At 42.5% G+C, this 18,605-nt stretch overlaps 1 protein-coding gene across 1 annotated transcript in view; it reads left to right on the forward strand.

Moving 5' to 3' along the window:
- The window catches only part of LOC119653864 (receptor-mediated endocytosis protein 6 homolog), a 38,429-nt gene extending 20,072 nt beyond the window's left edge, over positions 1-18,357 (forward strand). The window contains exons 6-11 of the mRNA XM_038058921.1: positions 5,164-7,080; positions 7,148-7,262; positions 7,395-7,966; positions 16,979-17,149; positions 17,216-17,312; positions 17,583-18,357. Coding sequence (XP_037914849.1) covers positions 5,164-7,080; positions 7,148-7,262; positions 7,395-7,966; positions 16,979-17,149; positions 17,216-17,312; positions 17,583-17,723 — 3,013 coding nt within the window. The 3' untranslated portion in view covers positions 17,724-18,357. The remainder of the gene's footprint in view (positions 1-5,163; positions 7,081-7,147; positions 7,263-7,394; positions 7,967-16,978; positions 17,150-17,215; positions 17,313-17,582) is intronic.
- The last annotated feature ends 248 nt before the right edge of the window (positions 18,358-18,605 follow it).

The following is an 18,605-nucleotide window of genomic DNA, read 5'->3' on the forward strand; positions in this document are numbered from 1 at the left end:
CTTCTCATGATGTTAATATTGGCAGCATAGGCCAGAAGTTTGGTGGACTTGAAAAGGATGGTGCCTCTTGCATTGACATCTGCATCACGGGTCACTTTTTCCAAGGCCAGGTTAAAGAGAATGCATGACAGGGCCCCTTATCTTAGACCGTTCTTAATGTTGCATGGTGTCAAGAGCGATCTTGCTAAATTTGTCTGGCCTCGCACATTGGACAGGGTCTGCCTAGTCAGTCAAATCAGTATACAGTTTTACCCTGGCTAAGCAACCATAGGCGGCCTTGAAATTGGTGAGAAGGTGGCCGTATTCTAACAGTTTTTCCATCGCTTTCCGAAGAGAGAAGATCTCAGCTGTTGCTGATTTTCCTGGAGTGAAGCCTGTTTAGCATTAATGCTAATGCTTGGTGTAATTTTTCGCCTCCATATTCAACCAGTTCGGTTGCAATTCCATCGGCTCCTAGCGGCGGAATTGCACAGTCTGCTTTTTCCATGCTTGTTCGCATCATTTGCCCATTGTTTTCAGTTGGTGGGATATCCAACTCACCGCTATTCATCAAAGTATCAAGGTAAGTATCTGGGCAGGATGAGCAGGCTTCCTTTTTCTGTCGGTAAAGTCGCTTCCCCACTCTACGGAGTTCGTGAGAGGCCTCTGCGTGTACTCACGATCATTATGAATGCAACATTGCCTGATATGCAGCATTCTTCCGTTCCGTTGCTAGCTTACATTTATCGTTGAACCAACCCTTTAGAGTTTTTTACAACTGGGGCTATGTTTGTGGCCATATCAGCATCTTCAGATGCGTGTAGATCATTTGTCGATGCTTCATCTCCAGAACCTCTGTTAGCTGCGATTATTGCGACATGTATGTCCCCCTTATATGTATTACACAAGGCTTTTTTGTGGATGGCTTTAGGATTCACTGACACTGAATTGCCTCTACTCTGGACGAAACCGTTAGTCGTCTTTCTTTCGTATACTTGGGTACTATGCCCCAAACGAGGGGTGCGTGGATCATAAAACCTGAGAGTAAGTTACTCTCCATTCGATCCGTTCCAACATCACGTAGATATGGACTTAGGATCTCTCAAAAAAAATATATTCATTCTTTTAGTAGTTTAAGAACTTTAACCAAATATAGTTAAAAAATTCTAAAAGACCTATTTCAGTATGTCCGGGTAAGCAAATTAAAAATGAACTCAATTTTTCTATCGTGCTAGTGCTAATTCATTGGCAAAACTAAAAATTAGAAAACTCATAACACTTTTTTTCATGGCCAACTATTGAAACTTAGCTTGGCACTTTGCAAAAGGCACATAAGAAAAAGAAGCTAAAAAAATGACTGGCCGAGTTTCACTTTTCAATGGGCTGGCTGAAACTAAGGGCCGAGAGTAACACCGGCGGGATACTCGACCTTGGTCGACTAGCGGACGTCAAAACATAATCCCCAACAGAACGTGGGTGCTGACTACAAGGTCCCTAAAGGTGTCGATCGCTGACTGTGCGTGACGAGATGGCGGAGACGGCTTGAACTTGGAAACGGCCTGCCATAGCAGGCACAACAATCCGGTCTCTGCAAGCTCTCTCTCTCTTGTCGAGGACGAGGTCACCAAGTCCGAATATTATTTAACGACGTTTTGAATCTACACATGTGAATTTTAATTTAATTGTGTAAAACTGTACGGACTCAATTGAAAGAACTAATAAAAGAAATGTATATCATCTAAACGATTAGAAGTGGTAAGCATGAGAAGTTAAGCCGTATTGAGAAGAATCCCGCTTCTCGATCATGCTCGCCCGTTTTCTCCGTTTGGTGGTGCATCCAAAAGGCAAGTCGCACACTGGCTTAGTTGCTAGCATGTCCGGTCGGGCGCGCTAATTGCTCAGTGTAGTTAGGCCTGTGAAACGGGTGTTAAGTATCACTCCACCAAAGGTTATCTAATGCCAGTATTATAAGCATTGTTAAATTTGGCGTGAAAAACTTTAGAATATTTCAATATTGGGAGATATTCTTGCCCAATTAAAGGTAAGGTGACCTACCAGACCATCAATAGTTGATCACAAAGGAAGCACCTTTCTCCCGAGTTTTGTTAAAAAATGGAAATGTCGTCATATAAATGTTGTTTCTGTAATCGGTCGAGAATGAAAACAATTTGACAAGCATTCTGGATAACGCTCATTTTCCGGAACCGAGAAATCGCGCCTCCGAAACAACTCATGAGATGCTGCCTCACCGCCAACTGGAGAGAAACCCATGAATTTTTTAAAGAAACACGATTTGCAGATTCAACGGCTTTCTGTCTAAAATACAATTTACACTCATATTTTATTTGTAAATCTATTAAGTCTTCTGTTTTTTTGAAATTGGATGCTTAGCCCACAAAAGGAATCTGTGATCCACGGTGGACGGCATCCTCAATCGATGTTTCTCCTGCCTCAGATGTGTGAGGCAGTAAGCCTATAACCGGCAGCAATTTTAATAAGTTTTCTGGCATCTGATATTAAGTATTCTCCCATGTGCCTCAATCTACTTTGCAAAAGTCCCAGAACATGTATTGTGATTTGTCACTCTCCACACAGCCTGTACACATTTTCCAAGGATATCTCTAGCTTCCCTGGGCGGTAATTTAGTCGGCAGTAATCACTTTAATCCAAAGGCTCTTCTTGGTGGGGTTTAAAGTTCTTTAAACGCTTGGGTTCGTATCCCTCAATGAGCAACCTCGAATGCTCTGCTCCTGGTAAATTCGCCCGGTATATTTACCTCAGCAGTTCCTCTTCATTATTCAATGTCGTAATCATGAAACCGTTTCCGATTTCACTGAAAGATTCTGGCCCATTTAGAGGCGTCCTTGTTCCCTTCTCGACCAGTTCGCACGCGGTCTCATTGGCTTCTAACCCAACATGTCCTCGAACTCAGTATATCCAGACTTTACCTGTTCAGTATCGCAAGGCATTGCCATGCCGATTTGAAGTTCACTTGGTTAAACTTAAGTGCCAGTTAGAATAGCAATGTCCTGCCTCCTATAGCTCCTTTTTAGGTTAAAGAAGGTACATCTGTATGTGGTGTATATTTCCGCCTGGAATATACTGGTGTGCTAACCCATTGGTTCAAAGTACGTTTTCCTTGAACCGATAATCACGGCGCCTACTCCTACTGCTGTGAAGTTTCCGTCAGTGTACCAGGTTATCAGTTGTTGATTTAAGTCGTATACCACATCCAAAGTTTTTCAAACTTCGTAATGAAATAAAACCTCGTTACCATGTCAACCTTTAGTATTAGAAATCCGGGGTACCGCCTAGAAAGAATATCAATTTTCCTTCGATTTAGGCAGCTCCCAGCCTCACTGATACTCCATGCGATATGTCATCGAACGCTCTATCGATGTTTAAAAACGCACATAGTGCCGTTTCTTTTATCTCTATTGCATCACGTATGTTAATACATCCATCAGCTAATACAGGGCAGTTTCGGTTGACGGTCCTGCCCGGTAAGCGTCTTGGCACTGATGTAGGGGATTATGGGTTAGAACGTTAGATCTAATATGGTTGTCTATGACCTTCTCCATCGTTTCGTATTCGATCGAGATTGGGAAATTGCTCTAAAATATTTAGGGTGGAAATTATCCTTTTTATTCGTTTTTAAAATGAAGACCACTTTTGGTATATATGCGAAGGCTATGCTGCCCCTTACCACCCTTAGAAAAGACTCTAAGATGATTACTAGACATCTACTCCGAGATTTGAACGGTTTCGAGATTCCCACTGCCCTCCTTATCCAAGCTTCCGAGCAGACCTCTTTTGTTAGTTTCCAATTCTCCTTTTTACCCCTTCCGTTTCTTGTTCGGGTATCAGCTAAGATTTTGTCGCCTTCCGCCATAGGGTAGTACCGTGGGAAATGAATTCTGAAAAGCAAATATACTTTGTCCTCATTCTCGGTAAATATCCCATCTTTCTATTTCAGACAGAAACAACATATTGCCCTGCCTATGACAGTAGGTTTGTATAGCCTGGATACTTTTGGGGTTTGTTCCATCTCTTCATAGAATTCCCTGAAGCTGTTCTGTTTTGTTTTGCCCGGTTGAAGAGTTTTCGAATCTCTGTTCTCATTCTAGCTAGGTTCCTATTCCAACAGGGTGCATCCCTTGATGCCTTGACTGCCTTAGCCGGACAGCTTGCCTGTTTCCAGTTCCAGTTCGCTTCTTTGTAAATTAACCATGTTGTTGCTCAGAAAACTTGCATAGTAGTCCCAATTCGCCCTCAACATCTGACAACCTCCAATTCTTAACCACCCCGCTCATCAGAGTATTCTCTAGAATTATGTCTAGTACTGGCCACGAATGTTATATATTTCTAAATTTTTGCTACGAATAAATTCACGAAGGTACTCGCCTCTACGATTAGTGCTGCTGCTTTCCTAGACTCCGTGACGGGGGTTGGCATTGCAATTAAGGAGAAATGCTAGTGTTTTCTTATCGCAGAACTTCACCAGTCTAGCGACTAGCTCCGGTGGAATCCGAATTTTGTCTCCTGGGAAGTAGCCCGATGTCATGATTACCTCCCGAATTCTTCCCTCCGCTTACAATGAACCTTGGAAAGCCACAATGTATCATTTGTTTATCTCCAGAGATCAAACATCTACTCTGATTGACTTTGCCTTCCGCCTTGCTTCTGAAGACTCTCCATAATCGTGTAAGGAGGGCATCATTTTGAAAAATTAGGAGGCCTATAATACCCTCCAACTCCAATGCTGTTGCTTTAAGAAGATACATTGCCACTATTTATATCCCTCGTATGTCATTGCCAGCACATGTAAACAATGCTGGTCGTTCCCAGTGTAACAATTTAGGGACTGTGATCTTAAGTCATTCTGCAGTGTCCTTCGTCTCGCAGTCCACCAGTATATGACCTGGTCGAAAGCGTCAACACGAGCTTCACACTCCATTTCTCGCACATCTGCCTGACGACTAGGTCTTCGATGCTCTTCACAAGCGAGTATTTGCCAGGGAAATGATTTCGGCGATATGGTGGGACGAATGCCGCACTAGCATAGCCAATGGCGGGCCTCCCGACTTCCGCCTTCACCGCTTATCTACCGAAGATTTCCTTATAATTTAAAATATAATTTGAATCTCATGAAATTCAAGTTCCCACTTTCTCCACATTAAACAGATTTTCCGTATCACACGACGATGCCTCCATTGGTAATTCAGACAACTTAGAAGCTGTAAGTGAAGCACCAAGCAATCATTCAGTCACTAGTTCGCTTGAACTCGAAGAAAACGATCAAAACGACAATCTATCGGATATGGTTTCAGCTAATGTGTCGGGACGAGGAACACCGAATATTTCAGGTCGCGACACTCCCTCCTCGCAAGTTACAGAAGGTGAAAACCTTGCCAATCAGATCCCAACACCTCAAATGGCGAAGATCATCAACAAAACCCGTTCAGACATCGAAGACAAGTTTTGTAAGTTTGAAATCAAGAAACTGATCGAAGTGGACGAGACAATATCCATAATTTCGGACACTTGGAGCACGGACGTGTTGGCCAGCGACTCTGAAACCGTCGATGCAATAGAAAGAGATCGTAATTTCTCAACTCCTCTAATCCCGTCAGCTGTTGTACTGCCAGGAGACAATAATTTTGATCCTTTATCCAGTGCTCAACAAGGACAAATACGTAGCAGCTTTTTGGATACCTCGGAAACCAGATCTGAGTCCGCATGGAGTACTGATGTATTGGCTAGTGATTCTGAGAAACTTGCTGAAGTTGACACAGATGACAATATAAGCATAACTGTGAAGTCAGAAGGTGACAACAGTCAGGACCAGGAGGGAACTGGTCGTCCAAGCAACGCCCCTGATTCACCCTTCTTCGCTCCACGTAGTTCAAATGCCAATTTCCGAACTCCTGACTCGCCTGGATACGGTTCTAGGCCGAACCAGTCCCCATTCGTTTACGATGAAACTAACGCTGATATTCCAGCCCCCAACCCTGCAGTCTCACTCGCTAGAAGTTCAACTCGAAGCGGGGAAAATTCGTTCCAACAGAATTACAAAAGTACATCTGAACGTGTATCATTCCTAACAGCCTCCACTGGTGGAAGCAACCGAATGCGACGACAAAATTCTGCAGAGAGCAGTATTTCGAATCAAAGTCTAAATCTAGAAGACTGTTACGGACAGAAAATCAAAGCTGAGAAGTCAAATAAAGATTTAATTGATTTCTGTGATTTTCAAGAGGACGGCGCTGTTGGTGGGGATAAGAAAACAAACGAACCAGCGAACATTGAAGATCTAGAAAACTTTCCAAGTGTATACGAGCAATTTAGTGAAGAATCGGTAATTCATCGACGACAATCATCAGAACAACGAAATGCCACCTTCGATGGACGTAGAAATGGAATTCTGGAGTTCAGAGCGAATTCGGACCTGAACCCACGAAGGCAACAAAGTTTGAACTATGAAAATCACGAAATCATCAAGAAAAACTCAAATCAACGAATGACCATTGCCAATGCGGATATTCCCATGACCGATGATTTCAAAAATCAACAAAATGCTCTCGATGAGATGCTCCTAATCCAACGAACCCAGGAATTGAATTTGAACAGAACAGTTAACAACACATCCCCCAAAGAGCCTGCTCTTGGAACAGGACCTAAACCGTCTAAATCTACCGGTGCCATTCCAAAAAGCATCAGTTTTGATTCGTCCGCTGATAAATCTGAACGTAATTCCCACATACGTCGATTGAACGAACAAACAGTTCGACTGAGCAATGGGTCGGGAACGGGATTTTTCAATAAAATCAAACAAGGATTCAAGAGTCGTCGCAGCAATAAAGGAAGACTGAGCCAAGATGAATTCTCACGAAATATTTCATTTGTTGTTAATGGCAATTTAGATGCCGCCGAATGTGAATTGAATGGTAGACCGCGCAATGGTGACAATGGATTCGGTGAAGAAGATATTTTGGCGAAGTATAGGCGGAAAGTGTCGACATCGAGTGAGACTACTAACTCGGAGTCGACGGGAGGAAGCTGCTCGGTGAATCGTAAGAATTCATCAGATATTGATACGAGGTAGCTACTAGAAATGATAGAGGTTATTTGTTCGTAAGTTCAATGTCTTTTTTACTCACTTTTGCAGGCTCCCGTCAGGCATTTTAACGGACAAGACTTTTGCATTCTTGCATGCGAAAAAGAAGATGCGCAAAGTACTCTCCTCAACTGATTTACACACGGGTGATTTCCGACATACTACGGTAAGTTATTGATCATTTTGTGCTCTTAGTTTCAAATTTTATGTTTACTGAGACGTAAAGGGTGCAGTTGCTCCTACTCCTCAATTGGTATTTAAAATTTAAATAAAATCAATTTATTTTCTTTACTTTCAGTACTCAAACGCCTCCCCGCTGCTCATCTATCTACAAATCCAACTGGCCCAAGCAATCAATCTCCACAATTTCCAACAAATCTCGAATGTATCCGAAGCAATTCGCTGCCTAAATACTCTCGATCGTGTTCAACATCAGAAACTTATCAAAGAACTCCAAAGTGATATTCTCAAGCGTCAGAGCTATTTGCAATATTTAATGCGATATCGACAGAAACTACTTTCGATTATAAAAAATGTCGAACAGTTTGAAGATCGTTTATTGCGTGAACGTAAAATGTGCAATCGACACTTGATTTCCGTATGTGTTCGAATGTTTTTGGAGAAACGTGAACCGATTATTGTGAAATTCCAAGATGAGTTCTGCGCCCTGACTGTGGTGGACGAGAAGATCGATTTGCTGGACGAGTTCATGGGGAAATTGATGGAAGATTTGAAAATGGACGGGATTCTGTTTGGCATGGCCGACTGGCAGTTGTGCGATGCGAAGATATCAATTGAACGGATCTTGCTGCAACGATTGTATCGTCATGTGATGTTTCCGAATGATGATGGAGATATTTCGAGAGATGAGTAAGTATCCTGTATTGTTTTTTTTATGATTGATGCCAAAGCTCAGGGGGCCCTTTGATACTACAAAGCTATAGCACAGCCTTGGCTAGGAGGAAGGAAGTTAGGGGTTGGAATGGTGAAAGGGTTGAACGTGAAGGAAGTGACGATGCAGTCCTTCACTAAACATCTGTAGGTTGCAGTCAGACAGAAAAAAGATGGCAGGTTGAGACAGAAGATGGCAGTCTGTTCCACATTTAAAGAGTTCGCGATAAGAAGGATTCGTGGTATTTCACGGTGCGCCTAGCACTGACTCTTAAAGTATGGAGATGGGAGCGGCTGCTTAGCCGGGTGTTGCGTTTGGGAGAGGCTCGACCAGTGATACGTCCTGATATTTCCTGGGAAAACAGTGACCGTTATAATAACGATAGAAGAGGAGGAGGAATACATCCAGCATTTCCTTTATGTTCAACGGGCTCAAGTTGTGATGTAATGCTCACATTACCAAGTTTAAAAGAACTTTATCAAGAGCAAACAGTGCCGTTATACCTGCACCCGCCCAAATGTGGGAGTTGTATTCTAGTCTAGATCTAACGTGAGTCTTGTAGATCTGCGCTAGGGCGAATGGTGAAAAACATTTTTTCAACGATTCAGAAACCCCAAACATTTCATCGGATTTTTCGCAATGCCGAAGATTTGGTCGGTCCAGCTGAGCTTACTAGAGATGATAGAGAGACACCCAGTATGTTGAGTGAGGGTGTGTCGGGAATATTCCCACCATCGACAAAAATAGATTGTAGAGAGTGGGGAGCACATAGTTTATTCGAAATGGGAGAGCATAGGGTTTTAGAAGCATTGAACTGAACACAATGCGCTCCGGGCTGACACGCAATGTTCTACGATGAGAGTCAGCCAGCGAATCAAATGAAAACGCAAAGTCAAAGATGCTGTCATTAGTAAAGCTGTGAATTGGATTGAAAATGCTAATTAAGAGGTCATTAATAAAGATGAGAAAGAGGGTGGATGACAGAACAGAACCTTGAGGTACCCTGGCATTTTGGGATTCAAGTTCTGATTCAACACCGTCCAATACAACTCGAATGGAACGACCATTTGGAAAGCTTTCAATCCATTGGACGAGCTTGTAATCAAGACCAAATGCGCGAAGTTTAGCTAGGATGGCAGGGTGCCATGCTCTGTCAAAAGCCTCCGAATTATCGAGGGCAACCACTTTGGCCTCGCCGTGATTATGAAGACAATGATTCCATTTTTCCGTTAGAAGTGTTATTAAGTCACCGGTCGAGCGCATAGAATCCGTATTACTTGTTGTTAATTAGGATGATATTGATGTTGATAAGGCTGTCAAGCCATGCCTAAATGGCATCACTAGAAGCAGCCCTACTATATTCGAGTAGTCAATGCGAAATTTATAGACTAATTAATCGCCGCCTTTGGAACTTCACCATATCGCATACCGGTAATAGTCACGGGAATTGGTCGAACACTGCTCTTCGATAAATTTATTAGTTATCATAGTCCATTCTATGAGAGTCAATAATCAGCGGAAGCGTTAAAAGTTGAGTTGCGACAGAGCTGCTCACGGTCGTCAGGGAATTCCTCTGCAAAACCACAAACACACTTGACTTATTTCTCAAACTGAATTTTTCGTCGTTGTGGTAAAATTTGTTACTATTTATCCTAAATGCCATGAGGTATCTTGTCGGAAACGACGTAAGCTAACTTAGCCGTGTGAAAAGCGAACGACCATACCGACTGCACTCTTTGTGTAGTCGATCTCAAAACATTAATGATACCCACAAGTCCTATCGGGATCCTGTCAGTTGAAACTTCTGTGCAGGGTTTTAAATAAAAACAACTCTGGTTGAACGATATCATACTGTAATATATATTAGTATTCATTTGAAGATCTCCCACTAAGCTCCTTATATGAAATACGCTATACTCGAATTCCAATTTTAGAACTCCGCTGCTTAGACTCACTTGCTTGTATCATTTGGTTCACTTTCAATTCCTCTACATCCCATTCTCGAACCGCAATGAATAAGACGCTGCCACAAGGTAACGCTATAAACAACACCAAGCTATGACCTGAATGCCCGAGAAATAGCTACAATTTGTCAGCAGAGCAGGAGCAGGGATACGTAGAGTGACTCCTAAACATGACATGTTGGCACCGCTAACGATCCTGGTAACTAAAAACTAACTGGTACTGAAGTGGATAGCAGGGCATTAAGGTATTGACGGCAATGAAAAAAGTGTACTTGCAAGAAAGAGAATCCAATCATCATGTATAGATCGTAGTCTAGAAATTGGATTGAAGAATTAAACAACTAATCCTTCTATGGAAGTAGCGATATACCGTAGACAGTAAATTAATGCTGGGGCTGGATGGTGAATCGAAACGGTCGATATCCTGAAGCAGAATGACATCAAAACGAAAAACAGGAAAGAAAACACTTGCTTACGTTGAGTGTTTATACTGAAAATCTAATACAATGAGGAGGCCCCGCATATTATACTAAACTAACCCACACTTATACAGTGAGGATATATTAATATAACCTAGTTGAATAATTTAGGTGCAATATGGCACAGCACAACACAAACTAATCCTAGCCTTCCGAAACAAAAGGAGTAGTTTATTTTTTTCATCTACCCTGTCCCAATATAAGGCTGATGTAACAGCGTTACAAGAGATGCGCTGAACAGCGACCGGTTTCGTGGGGAAGAGCCACTACTCCATATATGATAAACCATGCGTTTCGAGTAGTGTTCTCAGTCAGCCAAAAAATAAAACCTGCTGTTATCAGCTTTGAAAACATAAGCAAAAGCTTATACACTCGGCGCTTGTAAGACAAATTAAAAAATATAAGCCTCATTAACGTTCACGCTTCCACAGAGGAGGCTGCAGAGTCGGAATATCCCCTCTGACAATCAGGTAACAGTTAACACTGAGGTCATCCACAACATAATCCACCGTGACATCTATAAAGGGGAAGTGGTTGTGGCAAAAACCGCAGTCAACAGAGGTCCTGGAGAGGAAGAATAGAAAAATGATTTTCACAACCACCTGAAGAACGTTATCATTGATACAAGGAGCACCGGCACCAGGCGCGAAAGTTTTACAAACAAATCAGCAGGATGAGGCCTTACACACCTCAATCCTGTCTAGACAAAAAAGAAAATCGGATTTCCAACAAAATGTGCATATTGGAGCGATGGGTTGAGTATTTTGATGAACCGCTCAACAGCCAGAGTTGGAGACCCCGTCAACTGAAGACGACGGACAAATACTGCCACCACCAATTATAGAAGAAACAGTTCGTGCAATTCGTTTATGTTTTCAAAGCCGATAACAGCAGGTTTCATTTTTTGGCTGACTGAGAACACTACTCTGAGCACTTGGTTTATAATATATGGTGTAGTGACTCTTCTCCAGGAAACCAGTCCCTGTCCAACGCATCTCCTGCAACGCTGTTACATCATGAGCAAATGCGCAAATCGTTATTCCGTAGTCGTTGCCGGGTTCGTCGTTGCGTTATCAGTCCAGTCCGGGGCTCCTGTTATGGCTTCGTAACAAATTGTTTTCCGTGTAGGGTTGCCAGCCCTACTCAACCCCCAACCTGGAGAACCAGTTGGTAAAATTTGTCCCGTTTTTAGGCGGGGGAGACTCGCCTTCATTCTTCTCCGTCTGCAGCTTTTCGTCAAGAAAGAGGTCCCAGCGGTCACCACGTGGAGATGGAGATAGGGTTTGGTAGAGAGCGGTTGGTGTTGGTTCAGCAGGCGTTTCCCAGGTTTTATGGTCCATCGTGTGTATCAATCCACGTTTCGCCCTGGGACCTAACCACCCTTTGACCACCACTATACACAGCCTTGAATTCGGTATCCCGACGAAATTAATAAGACTGACTTGGCTAACCCTGACCAATTTCTGTGTCATTCCCTTCAAGTCCACTCAACTACTGACCTACGCTGACGATATTGACATAATGGGAAGAATAACCCGAGATGTACAGTCTACGTTCATCCAGATCGAGCAGGCGGCGCAAAATCTCGGGCTGCACATTAATGAAGGCAAGATAAAATATATGCTGGCAACGTCGGCACCAAAAACCAACTTTCAGATCATTAATAATTTCTCTTAAAGTCGAGAATTCCAACCAGCAGCCAACAAAGCCTATTTCAGCTTACAAAAACTGTTCCGCTCAAAACATCTCATCATAGAGTCAAAACTCTTACTGTACAAGGCGATGAATTTGGGTTCTTAGCAAGAACAATTGCGAACTCTTGGTCGCTTTCGAGAAAAGAATCCTCCGCAGAATTGTTGGCCCCCTACATGCGGAAGGACGATTTCGTAGCCTATATAACGGCGAAATCTACGAACAATACCATGACCGTCTGGTTGTGGACAAAATCCGGCTCAATAGATTACGGTGGGCGGATCACTTGATACCGTACAGAATATCTATGGTAGAAGAAGAAGATGAGGCAGACCCTGCCTCATATGGAGCTATGACCTAGGCCAGGACGCCAGACAGGTTTTAGGGATATCGAATTGGTTGACTTCTGTGTAAAACCGGGATGTTTGGAGTATCTTAAGGCAGGCCTAGACTGGATACCGGTTGTTGCGCCTTTGAAGATATTTCAAATCACAAAATTCTGTTAGTGACCTGCAACTGAAAGTCGTAACCTGAAAGTGTGACCCCATTCTAGAGCAATACAATAATCATAAGAAAATAGTTGAACGAAGGGTACATCGAAGCAAGACTCGTGCAAGCAAAAGTAACCATCAACCAAGAATCACAAAACGTAATATTCTCCCATGAAGCTTATGTTTGGGCTTTTCCGATTTATAAACATGCTTAGTCAACTGCCGAGCACCTAATTACAAAGCGGATGGAAGACCATCCCGTCAAAGTCGATCTTTCGGGATGTTTCGCAGGAAAGGACTATAAAGGGCAAACTGGCATGTATAATGAACTGTTTTAATAAGCTTCTAAAAAAAACTGAATAATCAACTAAACTGAGCTGTACACAAAAAATGAATTTTCTTTACCTGGCGATGGATTTTGGAAACAAGAATCCTAACAGATACAATGCCCGTTCATTTAGATAGGTCTCTCGCTTCTCCCTTCAGAATTTGGTAATTGTATTTTACGAGCGACAAAGCCAACTGAGTTTATTTACTTTACTCCATTTAATTTTCGCCTAGCGCATAAAAATCCAAGTGGGTGTTCGTCAACACGTTGGAACGAAAAAGAACACAAAAAAGCGCAGGAAGAGACTCATTTCGCTCATAATGTAGGAATGTTAGGAAACAAGACAGGTACCCGATTCTGCATATATGTACCACTCTTCGATCGCTATTTTGAAGATGATCAAAACTTAAAACGTCGTGTTAAATGGGAAACAAAGCGTTACATGAAATCGTTGTATCGTGCATTAAATCTTTTGTCACCTGGAACAGTTGTTACTGTTTAGCTTGAAAACGAATTGAAAATGTAGCTGAATGGGTTCCATCCGATGGAACGCCACTTACTGCTTTTAACTCCACAATTCTTTTGCCGATAGCTTTTCAATGGTTTTGAGTTGGAGCTTAAGAATGCATTCCAAGTGTTTCCTCATTGTCGTTAAAGTTATAGAAATTGGGAATGGGGGGAATGTGGGCTAGCAACCTGCAAATTTTGAAGCTTTACTGCTATCGAAACGTCAACAATGCCTCGCATAGGGCTGATCTCACGTCGAAGACCTTTGTCTATCGAAAATTAACTATAATGGGTTCATGACAACGGCATCGAGGGTCCCCAAAATGCTAGCGTTCTCCAACTTGAGTGGGAAATCCATCGATATAAGGTGGATTTCTGGGCCTAAGATGGTGGGACTCTGTAGAGTACTCCTCTCCTCTGGCTCTTGCGGCATTGTACTTTTTAGTCTAGAATGCTGAGTGGTAACAGACACGAATCCGGTGTGGGATTGCTTCTAACGACTACCGCAAGGCGCGTTATCTTGACCCCAGAACCGGTTTCTGGCTGCAAGATTCCGGTTCAGGTTAAGAAGCATTAAAATTGTACAATGCTATGCACCAAGGGAGATTTCCGATATATTGGAGGTGGATGCTTTCTACGAGCAATTAGACGCAATTCAGAAGAGGCTTCCTGAAGGTAACATTGTGATCAAGATGAATGATCTGGACGCTAAGGTGGGCTCTTACAACACCTTGCTTGGACATGTGATCAAGAAGCAGGGTCTTGGTGACCGTAACGCTTATGGTGGGAGGTTTGTGGTTTCTGCAGCTTTCACCGCCTCCTTATTGGTGGCACATTGTTCGATCACACAGCTTGCCATAAGGTTAGTTGGCTTCCAACTGACCGACAAAGTACACGAAAGTCCTGGGGGTTTAACGTGAGTACCTGCCGTGAAGGCTTAATCCCACGGTCCTCTTCGGACACGGATTGATTTTGGGACTTCTATCAGAGCCCCGCCATCCAGGCACAGCGGTCCTGGTTTATACTGAGTGCAGGCTCAGCATTCATATCAGTGGATGCGAGGTCTATCTAACACCTCTGCCGCAACTAAGAAGTACGGCACCCGAGTTGTACAGTGCAACTCCACGCTCGAGCTCCGAGGAGCTCCGCCCGCGATGTAGGCATAACCACAACCACCATGAAACTGCCACTAAGGGGCTAACCGCAAATAACCGGGCCGAGAGCACATCCTCCAGGATTTCTCCTGGAACATATGTTCGCAGAGGGCCATCCCGGTTCCCATGGTACCAGATAACCTCCGGTGAGGCTTCGTGGCAGAGCCACTTCAGATGAGTTCCTTGCAGACTCGGGTCTGATCGCCCTCCTCGAGTACGTGGGGACGGAACTCCCTAACGGGTTACCGACAAAGTACAAACAACCAAATTGACAACTATGCGGTCAGCAGTAGATTTAGGAGTTGTCTTCTGGATGTGTGTAACAAGAGAGGCGCTGATATCGGCCTCGAAAGGGATCACTATCTAATGACCGCTTACATTCGCTTGCGAGTTGCACCCGCCAGTTCTCGCAAGGTTGAACAGCTACGACCTCCCAAGTTCAACATCGACCACTTGAATAATCCAGCTGTCGCACAACAGTGGGAGAGCTAACTTACTCAACGGTTGAAGACTCTACCTCGATACCGTGCGAAATCTCCGGAACAAACTCTGCGCCATGAAAAATTGGATAGGAATTAGTTATTACGCTGGTCAAGGAAACGGATGATGCTGCAGATCGCAAATCGAAAACTTGTCGATGGTTCTGTGATGGACGTTAACGTTCGATAGGGATGGTCGTTAACATTCCAAAGAAGGGCACCTATTTTGAGTCTGATAACTGGAGGGCTATATGCGTGCTCCCTGCCGTCTCAAAGATGATAGCTAAAATAATCCTAGAACGAATATCTCGAGAGCTTGATCAAGAAGAGGAGACTGGCTTCCGTTTCGGATCCTCCTGAATTGACCACATCAACATCCTACGAATAATTCTAGAACAGTGGAGTTTAGGTCTTTGCTTTATCTGCTCTTCATCGATTTCGAGAAAGCTTTCGTCAGGGTGAGCCGGGAGTGTATGTGATGTGATCTACCCAGGATGGGCATCCCGAAAAAACTAATGGCTATTATCAGAGCGACATATAATGGCGCAAAAGGTTACGGACTGCATCAAAGCAGAGGAATTTAAGCCCCAAAGCGGAGTCCACCAGTGTTGCATCTTGTCATCAATTCTATTGCTTGTTGCTATCGATGACATTCTTCATGCTGCCTTGTCCGAAGGACATGAAGGAGTTCAATCGACTATGACATCTTTCCTAAAACACCTCAACGACGCTGATGACATTCGCCAACTGGCTCTGGATTTGGAAAAGGAGACAAGTAGAACTGGATTGAAGATAAATACCGACAAAACCAAGGTTCTCTGATCGGATGACGGGAGTGGCAGTGGATAGATAACATATTAAGGGAAGGGGGTTATAACTCCATTGCCATGCCATGCCATGGAATGAAAGCTAATCTCCCAAGATAGCCAACGAGTAGGTCGCCCCAAAAGCGCTTGTCGCAGAATAGTAGAGGAGTGCAGCCGTATCGGCAAGTCTTGTAGGGGAGCTGAAGCGCTTTACAGCGAACCGCAAATGAGGACCCGTAGGGGTGGCTGACGCCCAAATAAAATAATGCATATAATAAACTATTCTACCGCTAGGAACGCATAGTTAGGATATGCTCCATAAAAAAACGATTGGATGGAACGATGTCCAGAATGTACAGGGGCAGACTCGATAATTCTGTTATTTTTTCCCATAAACCATACGACAATTTTTAAACGCTGAATTCGTTTGGTCGAAAAGAATGTTCCATTTGTTAAATCCTTCCTGGCTTAAACATGAGCATTCTCCCCACAATAATGTTGTGAGTGGCAAATCTGGTACAACAAATTGGGTGAAAAAGGGACTAGGGAACCAATGAGGCATGGGTCCTGAATTGGAATTAATTGACAACAAAAACAATGTCGCTTGGCGCATTATCGTGATGAAGTTTTTACGCGTCCTTGATCCCGCTTAGATGGTACAACCCTCTTTTTACGGTACGAACTCGTAGTTAAGAATGTCTCTAACGTCAAAAAAGACAATGAAAATGGTTTTTATCCTGAACTTGGCTCGATCAGCACATACGCTACATTCTGGTTATTTTCGAAAGTTGATGAAGCCGGTGTGATGTTTGTCGACTACTTCTTCCCGCCCCTCCTACAAAAACTTGTTCTATTTGGCAGAATTGATGAAAATATTTTACCATAATTGTGAACTTTCTAAGTACAACGCAGAATTTGTTATCGTATCACTGCTCCTCAGAGCCGAACAGCGTACCCTGTTACAAATTTGAAACGAACTTCACGGAAATATTCTGACGTCCGCAGTTCTATGGGGACTCAGACGAGGCATTTTGAACTCCCAACTAGCCCAATTAGTGACTTGATGTCAAATTTTTGTTTGTAATTTCAGAGTTCTCCACAATCACATTCGTAAACTCCAACAAATCATCACACCAACGCATGCAGCACTTCGTATATCCGAAGAATATCTTACGGAAGCCCCGTGGCCTTTTGCTCAACAACAAATTTCTTATATTTCAGCATATAAGACTCCACGTGAAAAACTACAATGTGTTGTGAGGTAAATTTACACCAATACACGTAACTTTAACGGATATCTCTAATTAAATTTAACTTCCTCTTCCAGATGCATTTCTAGTATTGTTAATCTCTTGCAAATCGGATGTGATCGCATACCGGCTGCAGATGATTTACTTCCAGTTCTAATTTATGTTATAATTAAGGTAAGTTTGCTTTGCTTTCCTTTTGCGTTTGAGTTTGATTCACCTGATATCGGCTTCAACTAGACGAGGAGTGAAAACCTTTCGCTTTGTTTATGATGCTGTCCTTTCTCCCCCTCTCCTCATTCTCTCTTCCTTTTGGTCGTATACAAGCCTTTTCGAAGACTATCGACTATAGGAAAGAACTAACCCGCTTATGCTACCTAATAATAATTGGGAAAACTAGTTCCGGGTCTCATACTTAATATGTTACAAAATAATTGTCACTTTCAGGCTAATCCACCCTATTTACTATCAACCATACAATACGTGGGCTGCTTCATCGACGGCAAACTTGTTGGTCAGGAGGAATTCAATTGGACACAATTCTGTTCGGCTGTACAATTCATTAAAACAATGGATTATTTAGATTAAGTTAGAAAGTGAAACTAGAAAAGCAAAAAGAAGGAAAACAAACAAACGGAACAACTTATTCGTATGAAGCAGAGGAAGAGAGAGAGAAATTGAAAACTATTTTTTGTAATTAATTTTTTTAATTATTACTCGAAGGCTTTTCAGTAATAATATTCGAGATATATATATTTAATAATTACAATAATTCATATTATCATTCACAATGGCACAGCATTAGAGAGCAGATTGAAAAGAGAGTGGAGTAGAATCCACACAAGACTCAGTAGTCACGGAAAAGACTTTAAACAGCTTCAAAGGGAAGCTGCAGATTCAGGCATTATACACAGAGTTTAAAAAAATATGAGTGAGAATATCAAGGGAAGCGACCTACTAGAATGTCGTAGAGAAAGAAGCAATAGAAACGAGGAAGGATGTTGGAAAAAGTGTGAAACTGCGTCAAACATTTTTTTACCGAAAAACATTCAATTATTGAAGTGGAAATTGCTTATATATATACTTTACAAAAATTATAATTCTTATTAAACGGAAGCAAACCGATGGTAATATTTAGGCTTAAAATCAAATAATAATTAATAGAGAGAAATATAGAGATGAAATATTTATTTACAATAAATAAAAATAAAAGGAAAATATTAAATAATTCCCGTGTTGTGATTGATATTTCATCTACACAGCGTTTTAGCTCGTCGTGAGCCTTGGCTTTTTGTAAGCACTACTTCGAGTTGGTTCGGAACAATAATCACATGCGTCAGTGCCTCATTTCTGGTTAGCAAATGTACACTCTCAGACTCAGCTCCTCCCTAACTATTTTGTTTTTTTTTTCACCAGCCGGGCATAATCGAACGTCCAACGCTTATGTCCTTCATTTTTTAAACATGAATA

Source organism: Hermetia illucens, chromosome 4, assembly GCF_905115235.1.
Source record: "Hermetia illucens chromosome 4, iHerIll2.2.curated.20191125, whole genome shotgun sequence".
Taxonomy (NCBI): Eukaryota; Metazoa; Arthropoda; class Insecta; order Diptera; family Stratiomyidae; genus Hermetia; species Hermetia illucens.